The sequence below is a fragment of the Symphalangus syndactylus genome, chromosome X (assembly GCF_028878055.3).
Source record: "Symphalangus syndactylus isolate Jambi chromosome X, NHGRI_mSymSyn1-v2.1_pri, whole genome shotgun sequence".
In the NCBI taxonomy this organism is placed as follows: domain Eukaryota; kingdom Metazoa; phylum Chordata; class Mammalia; order Primates; family Hylobatidae; genus Symphalangus; species Symphalangus syndactylus.
In genome coordinates this window covers 46,542,649-46,562,849 of record NC_072447.2, presented here as the reverse complement: position 1 = coordinate 46,562,849, position 20,201 = coordinate 46,542,649, and the positions used below count along the sequence as shown (strand labels likewise).

Genomic DNA, 20,201 nt, shown 5'->3' with positions numbered 1-20,201 from the left:
TTTACAGGTTATAGCGTTTTTTTAATATAAATGTATTTAGGAAGTCTCTATATTTTTATTTTCTTGAAACTTAATAAGAAAATGTGTTGAGGTTGCTCAAAGTTCTAGAAAAGTACGTAGACAGGAAAAATTACAAATATGTATTGGAAGATTTTCATTTCTTTAAGGAAAACAGAATATTTAATAAATTTGTTAGAACATATGCCCATCACTTATTTTATAGATATGTTTGAGGTCCAGTAAGATGAAATTGAATCTCTTGTTTTCTAGCATGCCTACATTTGACACTGAGATTCACTTTCATCATATTATCTAGCCAGGCAACTTTGTCAATTTTGAGCAGTATAGGAGATGGGTATTATTGGGATGTACATAACAGAAAATCAGACAATGGCTTAAGCTCATAAAATGGTCTTTTCTCACCACAAAAAGAATAGTGAAGGGAGGTTACCCAGGGATGAGGATGGTTCAGCCATATTATGAGGCGAGTAGGCACTGTGCGCTCTCTTCCAGAGCATGAAGGACCTCACACTCAAAGTCATTGCCTCCCAGTGCAAAGATGATTGTTATATGTCCAGGCCATGTATGTGCAAAAAAGTAGGAAGGGCAAAAGGATTCTTCTGAAGAGATTACTCCTTTTCAGAATTGTGTCACTTGGACACCAGTAGCTATCAGAGAAGTTGAGAAATTTAGTGTTTTACCTCTTCTGGTTTTAGAGTTAGGGGACATCAAGGAAAAAGGTGGTTGTGAATCAAGTTTTAAGTTCTGCGTCTGCAACACTGTCATAATCCCATGAAGATTCATATAGAATGACATCCTATTTTTTGAAGCAAAAATGCTCCTTGGTGTTTTTAATCCAATTAAAATTTGCTTTAAATTAATTATGACTTAATTATATGTAAATCAGAAGATACTAAGCAGTTGCTGATAATTTATTGTATTTAGAAAAAAAAAGAGAAATAGTAATTATTGCAAATGTGTTTCAGTCACTTGAAAATTTGATGCGACATTCAGAGGATAACCCAAATCAGATTCGCATATTGGCACAGACCCTAACAGATGGCGGAGTCATGGATGAGCTAATCAATGAGGAACTTGAGACATTTAATTCTCGTTGGAGGGAACTACATGAAGAGGTGTGAAGATAAGTGAAAAATCTCTTTAATTCGCATTAATGTATAGCAGATACATGCCTCTCAGATAAAATGAGCAATACTTGAAATATTAGCTCAGCTTTCAGGTTTCAGAGACAATCCAATGCCAGACACTGGTAAATTCTTTACATGTGCATTATATCATGTGATTTCACAAAAACATTGTAAGTTAGGATTCTTAAAAGGCAACTGAGACATACCAAGAATAGTAATCTTCTTGGGTCTACATACTCTCACCAGAGTTCTTTTCCCTACTCAAGATAAACCACTATGTGTGGGTATCCTTTCTCGCTCGCTCTCTCATTTTATTCCTCTCCCTCCATTCCACACACACTTGTTATGTCACATGTAACTTGCTAATAATACATGCAATTCTGTTAGTACGCCATATTATTTATTCTTCACAAATAACACTAAATTTCTTGTAGATAAATTTTCATATATCACACATGGTGTGATTTTTCAAACCAATACTAAAACAAAATAGCAAATTTCTCCTAGTCAATGTTTTGCATACTCTCTCTTAGGAATGGATTATTTGTAAAGAAGAAAACCTATTTTATAAGAATGTTTAGTTTTATATTCACTTACTGAGTACATCTACTACAGGTGAGATATGGTTGTATGGTTTGATAAGTAGAAAAAATTTCCTAACCTTAATAACTTACAAACATTGATTAGTTAAGGAAAAGTTACTGATTTCGTAGAACGTGCAAGACATAAAAACACATAAGGTGTGAAGAGAAAAAAGAGAATAAGGGGGGTGGTAACTAGGGGAGTATGCAAGAAACCATTGACTAATGACTGATTGAATAGTCAATGTCGGGGAGCTTTTGACATGCTTACAGATTGAAAGGGAACATCTTGAGTAGGAAAACCTCTTCTCTCTCCAATTCTGAAGAGAAGTAGGTGAGGATCGGGCAGGTATCTGCAAACGTACCAGCAGCACCTCCAGTCTTGAATCCTGGGTGGCGTATCCATATTTTATCCAAATCAACATAAGGAATTGGGGATTGGAAAAGGGGAATTCCAAACAATCTCTTGGTCCTTCATCATTGCTGTATTATTGCTGGATCTGAGTCAAATAGATATTGCTATGTGGCAAGTAAATTGAAAATCATTTCAATGTGGGTTTTAATATTTGAATATTAGTGTCAGGCAGGAGAGAGCAGTTCAAGCAAAAAATTAAAAGTCATTGTGAAACTGACCTTGGCTTAGCTGTTAAAATACTCAATTATTTTTATTTTTATTTTTTTTGTGACAGGGTCTTTCTCTGTCCCTCAGACTGGAGTGCAGTGGCTTGATCGTGGCTCACTGTAGCCTCAACCTCCCTGGGCTCAGGTGATCTTCCCACCTCAGCCTCCTGAGTAGCTGAGACTACAGGTGCATGCTGCCACTCACGGTTTTGTTTTTTTTTTTGTATTTTTTTTTTTTTTGTGGAAATATGGTTTTGCCTTGTTGTCCAGGCTGGTCTTGAACTCCTGGGCTCAAGCTATCCACTTGTCTTGGCCTCCAAAAGTGCTGGGACTACATCTGTGAAAGACCACACCTGGCCAAGATCCAACTTCAGTGTTTGACATTTTTCAGTACTCATCTATTCTGTCCTTAGGAAGAGCTTACTCTCTAACTTGACCTTGCTATTAACTCTATTGATGTAATTATATTGCAATCCTTTATTAACACAAAACTACTTATAACCTTCTATTTTAAAGGTTTTTGTTATAAACCCTGACATTTTCCCCAAATAAAAAATAATTCAGTTCAGCAACATACCCTGATTCAACACGTATTCTCTTATTTTCTGAACTGAGTTTTTAAAGCATAAAATTTTGAATAAGAAAATACTTCAAACTTGGGCTAGAATAACACCTTGTATTATTAGTCAGGGTCCAGACAGGGCACAGAAACCACGGAGTCACTTAAACAGAGAAGATTTAACACAAATAAGTATTAACTACCTACTGGAAATTAATTTTTAATAGGGAATAAGAGAGATCTCTAAAGAATACCCTAAGCCTGAGGAATAGTACCCAAACAAGGAACTAATATGGAAAGATAGGAGCACAACCCAAGGCTGGATTCAAACTTCTTTAGAAAGTGTGTGTCTGCCTCCCATGGGATGACAGAGAAGTTTCCTTCATTGACCCAATCCAGAACAAGTCTATAGCCAGTGGGCTGAAGCTAGTGTGAAGAGAATATTGGAGGGGAATGCTGACACAAATTACAGGGAAGTAGCCTTTGGTGGGGAACCATTGAATTTGCTAGAAAGCTGGCTGGTGTATTCATTGGACGTGGTGGGAAACTACCCGTAGTGGATGCTACTAAACTTGAGGAAATGAAGTGGGGCTCCAGGAAGCTGCCTATGGATTTACCACCCATCCTCAACTTGCTTGTTGGGTACCCATAGAACTTGTCAAACACGACCCATAATGTTGCTGAAAGACTTTTGGGTAAAGTCGGGTGGATGAGGTGAGCCTTACTGGGCATTCCATAGGCCAACCTAGATTCATAGGATTGAAAAAGAATTAAAAGCACACTGGAAAAGACAAACCTCTACCTCCGCCATTGTCACTCCAGCATCCTTTACTGACAGAAGTTAATATTATGTCAGCTGACAAGGGGAGAAATGTTCCCATATCAAAAACAGGATCATGTTGAAAGGCAAAAAATTGGTAACTGGCAAATCCCTCTGTAATTCACTGGTTATGTGATTTTGAGTAACAGTTTTAAACTTACATTTCCTCATCCTGTTTCATAGAGTTTTTTTTTTTGTGAGCAAAATATAAAATACTGCACTTAAAGTACTGTGGTTCCAGGAACACAGTACATATTCAATAAATTATTCAATAAATTCAATACATTATCAGCCTTTTTATTTTTACTAGATCATATTCTAGAGTATCAGCTCTCAAAATGTGTGTGTGTGTGTTTGTATGGGTATAAATATATAATATATGTATATATTTTAAAATTTGTAAATATATATTTTAAAATATGTAAATATATATAAAAATATATATAAATATATATCTATCAAAATATATATAAATATATAATATCTATAAAAATATATATAAATATATAATATCTATAAAAATATATATTATATATAATATATATAAAAATATACATTATATAAAATATATATATAATATATATTATATATAAAAAATATATATAAATATATATAATATATATAAAAATATATAAAAATATATAATATATAAAAATATATATAAATATATATTATGTATAAAAATATATATAATATATATAATATATAAATATATATAAAAATATATATAAATATATACAATATATAAATATATATAAAATATATATAAATATATATAAAAAAATATATATATAAATATATATATATATATATCCCACTGCGGGCAGTGATAGGTAAATAAATGCAGATAGTACAATATGAAATATAATGAAATGCACATGCCTCCATTAGTTAAATAAAATGCGAAGACGGATAAAAAGGATTTTTATCACCCTTTAAGTCTTAAAATCAGAAGCTCTCCACTTCTACCTCAATGATCAATTAAGCAGAGTGTTAAAATAACAATAAATCTAAAATAAATATACTTTAAACTATTATCAGTCCTAGCTGTGTTTATATTACGTATTTGGCCAGTAATAACCTGGGAGTTATTTGACAATGAAAATAAAGCATATTTAGTCTTTATGGCTTTCATGAAAACCACATCATGTTAAACATAATATCCTTCTCAAATTCTGTTGTATCATCCTGTAATAAGCTGATTTGATCTGAAAGATACAATGTTAAATTAAAACAATGTGTAGTAATAGGACTTTTGTATTTCTCAGGCTTTGCTCAGCACTTTGATTATTTCCAAACTACTTAGGTAAAAAAGACACACCTAATGATTTGTTAGCTAAATCAATCCTTTGGATACTTCCACTATCTAGTTAAAAAGACTGGTGTTTTGATGCAGTAGAATAATCCTTGGCATAAATTATCTGAGGGGCTGAAGAAACAAAATGGTTACAGTAACTGAGTTTTTAAATCAATTTAAAAAATTCTTGTTGTACATTAATGTGTTATTATCAAGAATTCTGAATTTGTTTTAGGCCATGATATTCTTGATTTTTGGTTGGTTAAAGAACAATAGTTTTTATTTTGTTTTTATTTTCTATTTTTATTTTATTTTTTTTTTTGAGTCAGAGTCTCTCTCTGAAGCCCAAGCGGGAGTGCAATGGCACGATCTTGGCTAACTGCAACCTCTGCCTCCTGGGTTCAAGCAATTCTCCTGCGTCAGCCAGATCTGCTATTAATAAACAAAGTGCCTTTTAATTTGAAGATGAGCCTTAACCTATTTTTTAAAATCAATTAAGTGCCTATGTCAGTGGTTTGTGAGGTTTTTATATCACCTACCTAATGTTTCTTATAGCTGCAATTATGCAGAACTAAGGTAACATTCAATTGCCTGTTAAATCAATCAAACAGCCAGACTTTTAATGCCTATGAATATTTAAAAGAGATTTGCTAGATCCCATTCCTAATTTCAGAGTGTGAGTTTGCATTCAAATAAGTAATAATTTCCATCACTTCAAAAGGCATCCTTCATTCTTGATAATCATATGGCACTATATTTTCTACTCACAGTAATGATTTGAAAGATGGTTAGTAAACCAGGCAACATCTCCAAGAGACATACCAAATCATATCATTTTTACAACTATTATAATAGCTTTATTCTCTAAAAGGGTAACCAAGCAGCAGAAGATGTTTTAGTAATACAACAAAATGAATAATAATATTGGTAATAGTATTTGGTTACAGAGGCCCACGTACCGTTTTAAGTGTCAGATATGCATTTTCTCATTTACTTCTCACAGTAGCCTTATGATACATGGTGGTTTTTGTTTTTGTTTTTCTTTTTTTGAGTTGGAGTCTTGCCCTGTTGCCCAGGCTGGAGTACAAGGGTGTAATCTCAGCTCAATGCAACCTCCGCCTCCCAGGTTCAAGCGATTATCCTGCCTCAGCCTCCCGAGTAGCTGGGATTACTGGCACATGCCACTATGCTAGGCTAATTTTTGTATTTTTAGTAGAAATGGAGTTTCAACATGTTGGCCAGGCTGGCCTCAAACACCTGACCTCAGGTGATCCACACGCCTCGGCCTCCCAAAATGCCGGAATTACTTGTGTGAGCCATCGCACCTGGCCGATATGGGGTTTTTTATATTCCCATTCTATAGAAATTGAAAGGATATTAAAGGCCCTAGAAAGAAGCTATTGAGCATGTAGACCCATCTCTTTACACTTGAAGCCTAGGCCCGTGACCATCTAGTTACTCTACCTCCAATCTCTGTGACCCTTTTCATATATTAAAAACAAAAACTCTGCTAATAAGTGAATATGGCAATTAACGAGTTTCCCCATTTTTAAGAAAAGCTTAAAACGTGACCTTAATCAGGAGATCGAGACCACGGTGAAACCCCGTCTCTACTAAAAATACAAAAAAAAAATTAGCCTGGCGTGGTGGCGGGCGCCTGTAGTCCCAGCTACTCAGGAGGCTGAGGCAGGAGAATGGTGTGAACCCGGGAGGCGGAGCTTGCAGTGAGCCGAGATCGCGCCACTGCACTCCAGCCTGGGCGATAGAGCGAGACTCCGTCTCAAAAACAACAACAACAACAACAAAAAATGACCTTAAAAGTATTAGGGCTGACTAATGAATATAAAATTTAGAGTCTTAAATATTAAAGTCACACATTTAGAAGTCCAAAGCCTTTACCACTTCTCTTGATGAGTGATTATTTCACCTCTTTTGTGGATTATTAATGCCGCCATTTCAGTCACTATCAAAGATGTCTGTACGTTGTTTTGCCTGACATGAAATAGCAAATATACTAAAATGGACAAAATCGAAATTGGTTAATTCTTCTGTAATAGTAACGTTTATGATAGACTTGTAGAGGGCTCTGTTAATATTTTTGGTAATTATGACTTTGAATTTTTCCCTCAGTGTCACATCTGCCTTAGCATAGATAGACCAGAATGGAAGAATATTGCTTGAAGGCAGACTATAATCTAGGAAAATAAGTGACATATTATGCCTTATTAATTTGTCAATATGTTTTTTTTAAGAAAATATCTTTCTATAATAATAGTAATAGCCACTACTTATTGAGCACAGTTTTATGTCAGTCCTTTTGCTAAGCAGTTAGAAGCAATATCAAACTTAATCCCACATTTGTTTTATGAAATAGATTTGATTAGCTTACTTCACAGATGTTGTGATAGGGCTGACTTCTGTTCTCACAGGCTAGGACAGCTAAGTCTTCTATAATGCCCTCTGCAAAGCACCAGGATGCTGGAAAATGTCTAGTACATATATTTTATGTTGCTTTCGAGGAAGTATAAGTAAACTTTTAAAGGCTAGGAAAAAAAAATCAGATGAAACTGAAGTCATACTGTAATACGACTATGACCACTGACATTTGTATTGTGGAGTTAAAAGCTAAGACTGGGAATCCTAATTTTAGGTGAATTAAGTCATTTGGTGGAAAAGAAATATCCTCTGGCTCAAGAAAATGGGGGAGCTAAACACAGATTCCACATAAAACTGGGGTTCTACCAGTAAAATAATGGGCAGAGAGAATTCTATCTGCAGAGAGAACAAATGTAAAAAGACGTCTGTCTTCTCACTGTGAGTGAAAAGTAATAGTAAGAACAATTACAATAATGTCACCTGAAAATGTGTGTAGGCCTATTCTTGTAAGGTGAGGAACTCTTGAGTGTATATTGTCACAGAGGGTAAAGAAATATCCAAACAAGGGATTAAGTCAAATTAGCACCAGGTTAGGAGCATCCTAGCATTAGTTAGAAGCAAATGCAAATTCTTTAACATGAAAAGTGCCCTCAGTGTCCTCACAGATTAAACTCAGGAGAATTTGAGCTCAACTTAAGCACATAAACATAAACATACACACACACACACACACACACACACACACACAAAAAGCCATCATGAAGCACAGTCAGCCCATACAACAAAGTGTGAGTTTACTTGTAGAATTTCAGATATTAGAATTACAAGATATATGGTATAAAATAAATAGGTAAAATATTATAGAAATAAATGTTACTGAGGTTTTAAACAACAGTGTAAAAATGGAATCAAGAAATCAAAATTAAACAACTAAAATTAAAAATTAGAAAAGGAATATATATAAACATATTAGTTGAAAGAAATGAATTAAGAGAAAACTAAAAGATAATGTACAGATTGTGTTACCACAAACTAAGGAGGTGGAAGATGTGAACAAGAAGGTAATAGATACAGGGGTGGGGAGTAGAATATGAACATATAACTTATCTGAATGGGAGTTTTCAAAGAGGAGAATAAAGAAAATGGAGATTATTATTACTCAATATAAAAAAATTAACCCAATTTAAAAATGGGCAGTTGAGCTCAATAGACATTTCTCCAGTGAAGACATACATATGGCCAACATATATATGAAAAGGTGCTCAAAATTGTTAATTATCAGGGCTATGTAAATCAAAACCACAATGATATATGTCTTCACACCTGTTAGAATGGCAATTATTTCAAAAGAAAATCAAGAGATGACAAGTTTGGCAAGAATGTGGAGAATAGTGCCCCTGGTACCCTGATGGCAGGAATGTTAATTCATGCTGACACTATGGAAAACAGTATGGAGATTTCTCAAAAAAAAAACAAAAAAACAAAAAAACTAAAAATAGAATTACAATATGATCCAGCAATTCCACTTCTAGGGATATATCCAAAGGAAAATAAATCAGGATCACAAAGAGATTATCTGCACTCTATTGTTTATTACAGCGTTATTTACAATAGCAAAGATACAGAGACAACCTAAATGTCCATTGACAGGTGAAAGGAAAAAGAAAATGTGATATATACATACAGTGAAATATTATTCAGCCTTTAAAAAAGAAGCAAATCCTGCCGTTTGCTGTAACAACATGGATAAACCTGGAGGACATTTTGCTACATGAAGTAAGCCAGACATAGAAAGACAAATAATACATGATACCACTTAGATTGTGAATCTAATACAGTCAGACTCACGGAAGCAGAGTGTGGAATTCTTCCTGCCAGGGGCTACGGGAAGGGAAAAATGGAGAGGTATTTGTAAAAGGGTACAATGTTTAGGTTATACAATATAGATAATTCCTAGAGATCTACTGTAAAGCATATTGCCTATAGTTACTCTATTTACTTAAAATTTGCCAAGAGGATAGACCTTATGTTAAGTGTTCTGTTACAGAATAATAATAATACTAGAATAGGAGGAAAGTTTTGGAGATGATGAATAGGTTTATGTCATAGATTGAGGTATGTTTTTGTCAGTGTATATTTATCTCCAAACTCAGCAAGTTGTATATGTTAATTGTATACAGCTTTCTTGTATGTCGTAATTTTTTTTAAGAAATGGAGATGGAGTAATATATGAAGGATATTAAAGGAAAATTTTCGAGAGCCAGTGACATAAACCACTTAAACAGAAAGCACATTATATAACAGGCAAAATAAATAAATAGAAATCCAATCTCAGACATATCACAGTGAAAGTGCAGAAATCCAAAGACATTTATATTAGCAGCCAGAGGTGAGATGGATAACCTACAAAGGAATGAAATTTAGGCCGATGTTAGACTTCTTATCTACAACGATGAATAAGAATAAAAAAGCAATGGAAAATATTTTCAAGATATTGAAAAAATTACCATCAGCCTAGAATTCTGAACTCAACAAAATTAGTTCTTCAGAGTAAGAGGAAATTAGACATTATTAGAGTGAAAAAAAATGAGATTTTACCCCAATAGACCCTTACTACAAAAATGTCTAAAATAAGTATGAAGAATTAGAAGTAGTAGAAAAATAAGTTTTAAAGGTTTTAGATGCAAGTATGATGAAAAATTAGTTAAGCTTTTAAATGCAAAATGCATTTGTTGCAAAAAATATATAAGAATATCTAATTTCATTTAAAATAATTTTGATCTAAAATACTAGATTAAAAACAATATGGAGGGGAGTTACAGTCACAAGCCCTTTTATTTAGAAAGAGGGTAGAGATAATGACTAAATCTCGACTTTATTATGCTATAATAAATTGTCAAGGGTAACCACTAATGGCGCATCCAGCTTGCAAACAATCAAAGCATGATAAAAGGAACATTTCTCAATCAATATGCAGTAAAGCAAGAAAGAAGGAAAACAAAACAGAAAAATGTGAGATGAGCATAAAATAAAAGATAAGACGGTAGAAAAATAGAAAAAAAATAGATGGTAGAAAAATACATCAGGGGCTGGGCACGGTAGCTCATGACTTAATACCAGCACTTTTGGAGGTCGAGGCAGGCAGACCAGCCTGGCCAACAAGGTGATACCTGGTCTCCACCACAAATACAAAAAAAAAAAAAAAAAAAAAAAACAAAAAAAAACGCAAAGTGTCCAGGCATGGTGGTGGGTGCCTGTAATCTCAGCTACTCGGGAGGCTGAGACAGGATAATCGCTTGAACCCAGGGAACGGAAGTTGCAGTGAGCTGAGATCATGCCAATTCACTGCAGCCTGGGTGAAAGAGCAAAACTCTACCTCAAAAAAAAAAGAAAAGAAAAAGAAAAAAAATACATCTGTAGTCCTAGAAATATTTGCTAAATACATTTATTATATAAACAGAAATTTTCAGAATAAAGCATCAAAATTCAAAATATATTGTTTTTTTTTTTTAAATTATACTTTAGGGTTTTAGGGTACATGTGCACAATGTGCAGGTTTGTTACATATGTATCCATGTGCCATGTTGATTTCCTGCACCCATTAACTCGTCATTTAGCATTAGGTGTATCTCCTAATGCTGTCCCTCCCCCCTCCCCCCACCCCACAACAGTCCCCAGAGCGTGATGTTCCCCTTCCTGTGTCCATGAGTTCTCATTGTTCAATTCCCACCTATGAGTGAGAACATGCGGTGTTTGGTTTTTTGTCCTTGCGATAGTTTACTGAGAATGATGTTTTCCAGTTTCATCCATGTCCCTACAAAGGACACGAACTCATCATTTTTTATGGCTGCATAGTATTCCATGGTGTATATGTGCCACATTTTCTTAATCCAGTCTATCGTTGTTGGACATTTGGGTTGGTTCCAACTCTTTGCTATTGTGAATAGTGCCGCAATAAACATACTTGTGCATGTGTCTTTATAGCAGCATGATTTATAGTCCTTTGGGTATATACCCAGTAATGGGATGGCTGGGTCAAATGGTATTTCTAGTTCTGGATCCCTGAGGAATCGCCATACTGACTTCCACAATGCCATCAAAAAGTGGGCAGAGGACAGGAACAGACACTTCTCAAAAGAAGACATTTATGCAGCCAAAAAACACATGAAGAAATGCTCATCATCACTGGCCATCAGAGAAATGCAAATCAAAACCACAGTGAGATACCATCTCACACCAGTTAGAATGGCCATCATTAAAAAAGCAGGAAACAACAGGTGCTGGAGAGGATGTGGAGAAATAGGAACACTTTTACACTGTTGGTGGGACTGTAAACTAGTTCAATATATTGTTTTTAAGAAATACATAAAAACACATATATCAAAAATGGAAAGAGATTTTCCGGAAAGGATTAATCAATAAAAAGCTTAGACACCTATTTTATTTCCAGCAAAATAAACATTATTGTCAGTATCATTATCAGGCAAAAAAATGCAGTGAAATATAAAAGTTCTAAACCTTGTACATACCTGGCCGGGCATGGTGGCTCACGCCTCTGATCCCAGCGCTTTGAGAGGTCGAGGTGGGTGGCTCACCTGAGGTCAGGAGTTTGAAACCAATCTGGGCAGCATGGTGAAACCCTGTCTCTATTAAAAATGCAAAAATTAACCAGGTGTGATGGTGCACGCCTGTAGTCCCAGCTACTTGGGAGGCAGAGGCGGGAGAATTGCTTGAATCTGGGAGGCAAAGGTTGCAGTAAGCTGAGATTGCACTCTCCACTCCAGCCTGGGTTACGGAGTGAGACTCTGTCAAAACAAACAAAAAAATCTTGTACATACCTGGGAAAATACCTTTAAAATACATAAAGCAAAAATCCACAGAATAACAAGAAGAAATACACAACTATATCAGCATCGTGGGAGATTTCATAATGCCTCTTTCTTTCAAGACACCAGACAAAAGTTAGTGAAGACAGTGATGATTAACAGTTGATAAGGTGGATATAAAGACTGTATAGAGAACCCCAAATGAGAGTGTAAATTTCACCTCAAGTACATAGAAATGTCAATACATTTCCCATATTTGGTATTATTAGGGAAATACTGTTAAATTTGTAACAAGTTAGAATCAATAGTAAAAACTTGACTAAAGTAAATAATTTGTGGATCAAAGATCAAGACAAAATGGATAGTTAAAATTCATAGAACCGAATGATAAGAAAAATAAAAATTAAAACTGGCTCCTGTTAATTTTTATAGAAGAGACAGAAGGGCTGAAAACTAATGAGCTAACTGCCCATCTCAAGAAAACAGGGAAAAGTATAATAAATGCAGAGAAAGTAAATGGAAAGGAAGAATTCAAGAGCAGAAATAAAAACAACGTGGAATCAATAAAATTTAAATGCCCATATTCATGTTTTAATTAGACAAATCAACTGAGAGGGAAGTAAAAAAAAAATACAATCCTAAGGATGAAAATGTTAAAACTACAGTTATAACATATTTTTAAAATATAGAAAATACTAAAAACTGCAAATAAATTTAGAAACTTATGTGAAATGGATGAATTTCTAGAATATTGCTACAAAAATGATGGAAGAGGATATAGAAAGCCTGAGGAGACAGAAATTTAATCACAAGTTAAAAGTCTTCCTACAAAGACTACATTAGACTGAGATTATTTTACATTCAAATTTGAACACACTTTCTAGGAATAGATAATGCCAATCATCAAGAAACTCAGAGAGTAGAATATATAAGGCAATATACATGTCGAAAATATAAGGTTAGAAAATTTTTTTTTTTACCAAAATCAGACAAAAATGAAACAGGAAGGAAAACCCCATGCCAATTTCAGTCATAAATTAATAAGGAAAAGTTCTGAAACCAATTATTGGCCAACTGCATCCAGGTGTGTATGAAAAAGTGTTTAAGCTTAATGTTCTCCCTTTCCTTTCTATGTTCACTCTCTATAATACTTTATGCAATGTCATGGCTTTAAATAAGATTTGCATGCTAATTATTCTCAAAATATTATCTCTGCCACAGACTTTTGCCCTTAACTTCAGACCATATGTCCAGCCTCCTATTGTGCATTTTTCTCTTTGGGTATCTCATAGGCTACTCAAACTTAACATACTCAGATTACAGCTCCTATCAAAGCTACCCAACACCGTTTTCTCCATCTTTGTTAATGCCATCTCTTTCCTGAAATTTCTCATACCAAAACTTGTAAAATGAACTTTGATTCTTGTCTTTCTTCACCAGCCTTTCTCTTAGAATACCTGAAAGATGGTCTCAACAGATCTAGCTGTTTTTTTACTCTTATGTTCAGGGTATATATGCAGGTTTGTTATACAGGTAAACAGTGTGTCATGGGGGGTTGGTGTACAGATTGTTTCATCACCCAGGTAATAAGCATACTACCTGATAGGTATTTTTTCGGATCCTCCCCTTCCTCCCATTCTCTATCCTCAAGTAGGACCCAGTGTCTGTTCCCTCTTTGTGTCCATGTGTTCTCATTATTTAGCTCCCACTTACAAGTGAGAACGTGCTATATTTAGTTTTCTGTTCCTGCATTAGTTTGCTGAGTAGAATGGTCTCCGGCTCCCTCCATGTTCCTGCAAAGGACATGAACTCATTCTTTTTGTGGCTGCATAGTGTTCCATGGTGTATATGCACCACATTTTCTTTATCTAGTCTACCATTGATGGCATTTAGGTTGATTCTGTATCTTTGCTATTGTGAATAGTGTTGCAATGAACATATGTGTGCATGTGTCTTTGTGGTAGAACAGTTTGTATTCCTTTCGCTATATACCCGGTAATGTGTTTGCTATGTTGAATGTTCTGTTTTTAGCTCTGCCAAACTGCTTTCCACAAGGGTTGAGCTAATTTACACCCCCATCAGCAGTGTATAAATGTTCTGTTTTCTCTGCGATCCCAACAGCATCTGTTATTTTTTGACGTTTTAATAATAGCCATTTTGACTGGTGCGAGATGGCATCTCATTGTGGTTTTAATTTGCACTTCACTAATGGTCGGTGGTATTGAGCATGTTTTTCATATTGTTGGCCACATGTGTGTCTTGTTGTGAAAAATGTGTGTTCATGTCCTTTGCCCATTTTTAATGGAGTTGGGTTTTTAAAATAAATTTGTTTAAGTTCCTTAGAGATTCTGGATGTTAAACCTTTATCAAATTCACAGTTTGCAAAATATTTCTCCCATTCTGTAGTTTGTCTGTTTACTCTGTTGACAAAGTTCAGCAGAGGAACTCTGTGAGGAAGTTGTTTAGTTTAATTAGATCTCAATTGTCAATGTTTGCTTTTGTTGCAATTGCTTTTGACATCTTCATCATTAAATCTTTTCCCATTCCTATGTCCAGGATGGTATTGCCTAGGTTATCCTCCATGGTTTTTAAAGTTTTGGTTTGACATTTAAGTCTTTTATTCATCTTGAGTTGATTTTTGTAGATGGCGTAAGGTTTTATTCTTCTGGATATGGGTAGCCAGTTATCCTGGCACCATTTATTGAATAGGGAGTCCTTTCCTCATTGCTTGCTTTTGGCAGCTTTGTCAAAGATCAGAAGGTTATAGGTGTGTGGCATTATTTCTGGGCTTTCCATTCTGTTTCATTGGTCTATGTGACTGTTTTTGTACCAGTACTGTGTTGTTTTGGTTACTGTAGCACTATAGTATAGTTTTAAGTCAGCTAATGTGATGCCTCCACTAGCTGTATTTGTTTGCTCAACTCCCATTCACTCCTCCTCTCATTAAATATAGTCGCTGTGTTCCAAAGTGAGGAGGAACAACTGAGATTAAAATTTGGTAAAAGAGAAAATGGGCAGGGGAAATAGAGGCAATAAATGTGTGATGATGGAAAAAATGCGAAAGAAAGGCCAGTAACTGAGGTCGAATAGTAATAGGGCATAAAAGATGTGTTGTTGATTTTCAGGATACTAAAAACTTAAACATGTTTGTAGTATAAGGGAAGATCCAATAGAAAGACCTAATATATAAGAGCAAAGTCTTACAAGATAGGATACGTGAGCAAAAAAAAAAAAAATGGAAGGATTGACTTTGGAAGTGGGAAAGAGAAAACTGAGATAATACAAGGACGTTTTGAGGTGGAGAGTAGTAAGTTTGAGAAAATTTATACACCAAGGACTTCATTCCTGAGAAGTAGCTAACTCTGTTTTCAGGTTGTTTAGGACTCTTTACATGGGAAAGGGGGTTGGGAGAAAGGAGAACTGGTGCCATTGAGGAAATGAGAGTGAAAAGTATTTGGAATAGGAACTGTTTCGTTTTAAAGATCCATTTAAAATCAGGAGAAGTGTTAGAGAATAATATCGTGGACTCAGTAGTAACCAATGAAATTATTCGCAATGGAAATAATCAGTTATCTGACGTTCTCCCGTAATTTTCTGCAAAATAATTTTATTTAGAACCACACACATACAGCCCCATAGAAAATCAAAAGCGAAGGGATTTTTCTTTGCGCTATCTTTGATTAGCATCTCCAGGTTGTATTTGATTATACTCTGAAACAACTAGGATCTAGTCTGAAGTATTTTCTTCCAACTATATTCATATTTGCAAGTCATTCATCTGGTTACTGCCAGTATGTCACAGTGTCCTAGTGCCTCTAATGTGAATTTCATGTATTTTTTTTTTCAATCTCTCTAACTTAACGAATTTAATTCAGATTTTTATTTCAGTCTTTTAGCTGTTGGGTATTTTTCCCAAAGTGTCAGGATCTGCTCTATAATTTGGGTGACTCAGGGAAGAAAGAAAATACTGGGTCCCATATTAAAAAATTAAGCATTGTAGGATGGCAACAGCAGAGCATTGAACCGAGCATGGGCTCTGCTAAGCATGAGTTACTGCATAACTGCACAGGTTGCAAATGCCTTTGAAGCCAATTTCGGGTGTCATCTTATACATTTGGTTATTTGTACACCTGAATTGCTTTTGGTAAGGTTTGGGAGTTAACAATTTAGGCTCACTTTTATAGATTATCATTAGTTGAAAATATTTCATTGAGGATAATTAACAATAAATGCTTTCATATTTAGAAAGGTGAAATTTTTATCTTATTCTTCGTGTGTTAATAATGGATATAGTTTCTAGGATTACATCTTTCCATACTTTGAATTCAGGGCTTTCTTTCCTTAAGTAGAATAAAGGATATTGGATATCTTGGATCTTGACTTCTCCTAGGTTGAATGCTCTGCAATAAAACTTTTGTCTTTATATAAAAATTGCACTGCAAGCAGACTATTATGGCAGACATCTGTGTTCAAGGTGACTGCAATTTTCAGCTGAGTAGTGGACTATGCAACTTGTTCTCATAATAATATTAATTGAATAGTTGGTCAAGAGTGATTACATTTTGAGGGGAAGAAACTCACTTGTGTAATATTTACTCATAGATAATAAACTCAATAGCCCAGACTTCTTTAATGTAAGAAAAATAGACATGAATGTATATGCTACTTTCTTTGTAAATTAGAAATTTTTCCTTCTCTATTTCCTATATCTTCTTTTGTTATTTGAGAAGGGGATTTTTCTTGTCCTACCATCAATTGTGCGAGTTACCTTGATTCTTGCTTTTAACAATATTTTAAAATACATCTTGTATTTTGAATGTAATTACCCTCTATTTTATAGCTACAGGAACTGAAAGAGTACATAGCCTTCACAAAAGGGTCTGTGGTAAATGTGTTTAATTCTTATTTTAATCACCATGAATCATGGATTTTTTCTATGTAAGTAGTAATTCCATTATTTTTAGATATAATTTACCTTAATTCAATCAATAATGTTTCCTTGGACAGTCACATTTACTTTTCCGAAATATTATATAAAACAGTAGTTAAATGTTTTTGTCCATCCGTATGCCTAGTATAGGATATTAGCATTTTTGGGGTCCAGACGCAAAGGAACACACAAACATATATACTTGCTTGTATTTATATATACATGTATATAAGCACATATATATACATATAATCATGTACTGCCTTTTAATATATGATTAATATTTAAGTATTAAATATTCACTCTAGACAAATTATGTTTGCTCTTGGAGGGCATTAATATCTTTGTGAGTGAGTGGTAACATATCCATTTAATGGTATCTTGTCTTCAAATGTCTCATAATTTGATAGTTGAATTATTTCTTCTAAAGTTGGAATAGCTCTTCTACAAGGGCCTACCAAAAAAAAATAATAAAGTTGGAATAACAAAAGAGGGGGTTAATACATAGAGGAAAAATATTAAGGCCTAAAAACTAATGAGTTGTAAAAGCTAAATCAGTAGTATGGATTGGTAAAGTGGCATTTTAGTGATAAATTTTTGGATTGAAGTTTCTCTTTTAAGTTTATCTATGTACCTTTTCAGAAAAATTCCTCGAGTTTATATTTTTATGTTAATGAAACTCATCAATAACTTTTACTTATCTATCAAGATTGACAACTAATACTTAACTTCCATAACACAAAATACTGTGCTGAAGGTAAATATTCATCTCTCTTTCATCATACTTTTTACCACTCTCAACTTTTTAAAACTGTTTTCTTTGCAAGCTACTTCATAGATTCTTGAGATTGAATAATCAAATCTGTTATTTAATATTCAGGCCAAATTTCTGAAAATGTTTATTTTAAAAAAAAAAAAAGATACATGGAAAAGGGAATGTTAAACAACATTTATTTGCAGTGTATTCTAGTGTCCCTAGATGGAATGAGGACTAAAAATATTTTCCAAGTTCATCAAGCTGTCTTTTAAATCATAAAATGCATATATTCCTTAGTAATTTTCCATTGAAAGTATCAAATAAAATTGAAGAATTTCCTTACTGTTTCTACCTCACTATGTTTCGTATATTCTGATCAGTATTAATACCAATTTCATAGCACTCTACTGTTTGCTGTTTTTGGGTGTGAGTCCAGCTGATTGCATTTTCTTACCTGTTAGTTTTTGTTGTTGTTATTTAAGGCATCTTTTCTTTCCAACTTTAGTCTTCATATACCTTGTCAATTTCATCTCATCACCAAAATTACACACATAGAAGAGTATAGGGACTTTGGTGTACACATACCCCCTTTTGACTCCCTCTGATTTTCTAATTTAGTAGATTTTGATTGAGGCTGAGAACTGTATTTGGAAAAGTTCATTCTGATGATTATTCAGGTTTGTGAACCCCAGTCTAGATAGACCTTTTTCAGCACATGTATAAGGTCTACTTTGCTAAGGTGCATTATGTGTCAGGTTCATTCCCACTGTGGACCAGTAATTTATTCTTGCCCATCCACTGCTCATGACAGATAGATGATCTCTATATTCCAGAAATGAAGCTTGTTTCCAATTCCTCAACAACTAAACGAAGCAGAGGAAAAGTGGTTTTCCTTCACAGCCATAGTTCCCGGCTGTAGCAGAATGAACGCTTTCTAGGAAACTGCAGCAAATTTGTGATGACATGGAAAGGGCATCACTAGGATCCTCATTATATGTTACCTCTCTCCCTCACCCGAACCACGATATTGACGGAACAGATATTTCCTGTGGGGAAGATGCTAAGCCTTCCTGCATGGCTGTAGGCATTGTCCACATCTTAATCTTCAGCTATATCTGGTGTATGACAAGTCTAACAATCCTACAAGTTAAAGCCTCACACCTGAAACCTGTTTATTCCTCTCCCATGCCAAATAATTCCAGCACGATGGGTTTCATCTATAGATGATGAGAAGATGCCATTGTGGGGTGAGGACATAGAGAAGAGAGGAAGTTTGGAAGCAGTTTATTTCAGCAAGCTTAATGTATTGTAAGAACATTTTGTGGCAGATGACCCTAGTCTGTAACAAGGAATTGAGTGTAATGCATCATTCTGCCAGTGTTTATCTGTTCCCTATGCTCATATAAACACACGAGTCATCTTTCTGCACTCCCAACCTACTCCTAAAGCACTATACAGAGTGTTTAGAAAGCAGAAGGGAAAGCAGCTGTTCCATACACCTTGTTCCTGCTGTTCAAGGTGCAGATGCGATCCAAATGAATCATATCAGAGCCAAAGATCCTGGTAGGAGTTCTTTTCTACAAAACTGCAGTCTTGTCTATCCTAACAGCTTGGAGGACAAAATATTAGAAAATCTTGTAATAACCTTAGGACAAAATAGTGTAGATACTGACTGAGCTAGACCTGAGGACTTTTTCAATGTAGTGTGGATAAGTAAGATGTCAGGATGCCATAAGCATACTCTGCCTTGCACATCAACTTCTGCAGAGCCATGACAATCATCTGGAGTATTTGTGATAAATAAATATTGTTAATCTTCATGCATTTGGTTAGGATGAAAAAGGACCGGTCGTCCAAGACAGGAGAGAGGAGCATTTTTTCAGTTTCTCAGATACAATTTCAAGTTTGAACCAATATGAATTACAGTTGACCACAGAGGCCAGCAAAATCCATAGCACTGTAGTTCAAGAGAACCTGAACACTGGCCTTAGACTATTATGAGCCTACATCACAGTAGAAGGAATCCAGCATAGATCTCTAATGCACATCAGAAAAGCACCATTTCTAGTTCTCAAGGCTGTATTTCACACTGTTTGACTAAAGATTGGAAACTATTTTATTCATAGGCAACCTGTGTGGCCGTCCTTACCTGGTCTATAAAAGGAAGTGTGATGGATTTGCTTCCCACACATCATGTTAAGTCCAGGAAGCCAGAGATGCTGTATTGAGTTTGTTTCTTGAGAGTCTGAATTCCTAAGTAGAGGGACCAACTAGTTGCAACGGTTC

At 34.8% G+C, this 20,201-nt stretch overlaps 1 protein-coding gene across 4 annotated transcripts in view; it reads left to right on the top strand.

Moving 5' to 3' along the window:
* Positions 1–20,201, top strand: part of DMD (dystrophin) — a 2,284,432-nt gene that overhangs the window by 923,270 nt on the left and 1,340,961 nt on the right. For all 4 annotated transcript variants that reach the window (XM_063634262.1, XM_063634265.1, XM_063634264.1 and 1 more), the window contains exon 29: positions 987–1,136. In XM_063634262.1, the coding sequence (XP_063490332.1) occupies positions 987–1,136 (150 nt within the window). The remainder of the gene's footprint in view (positions 1–986; positions 1,137–20,201) is intronic.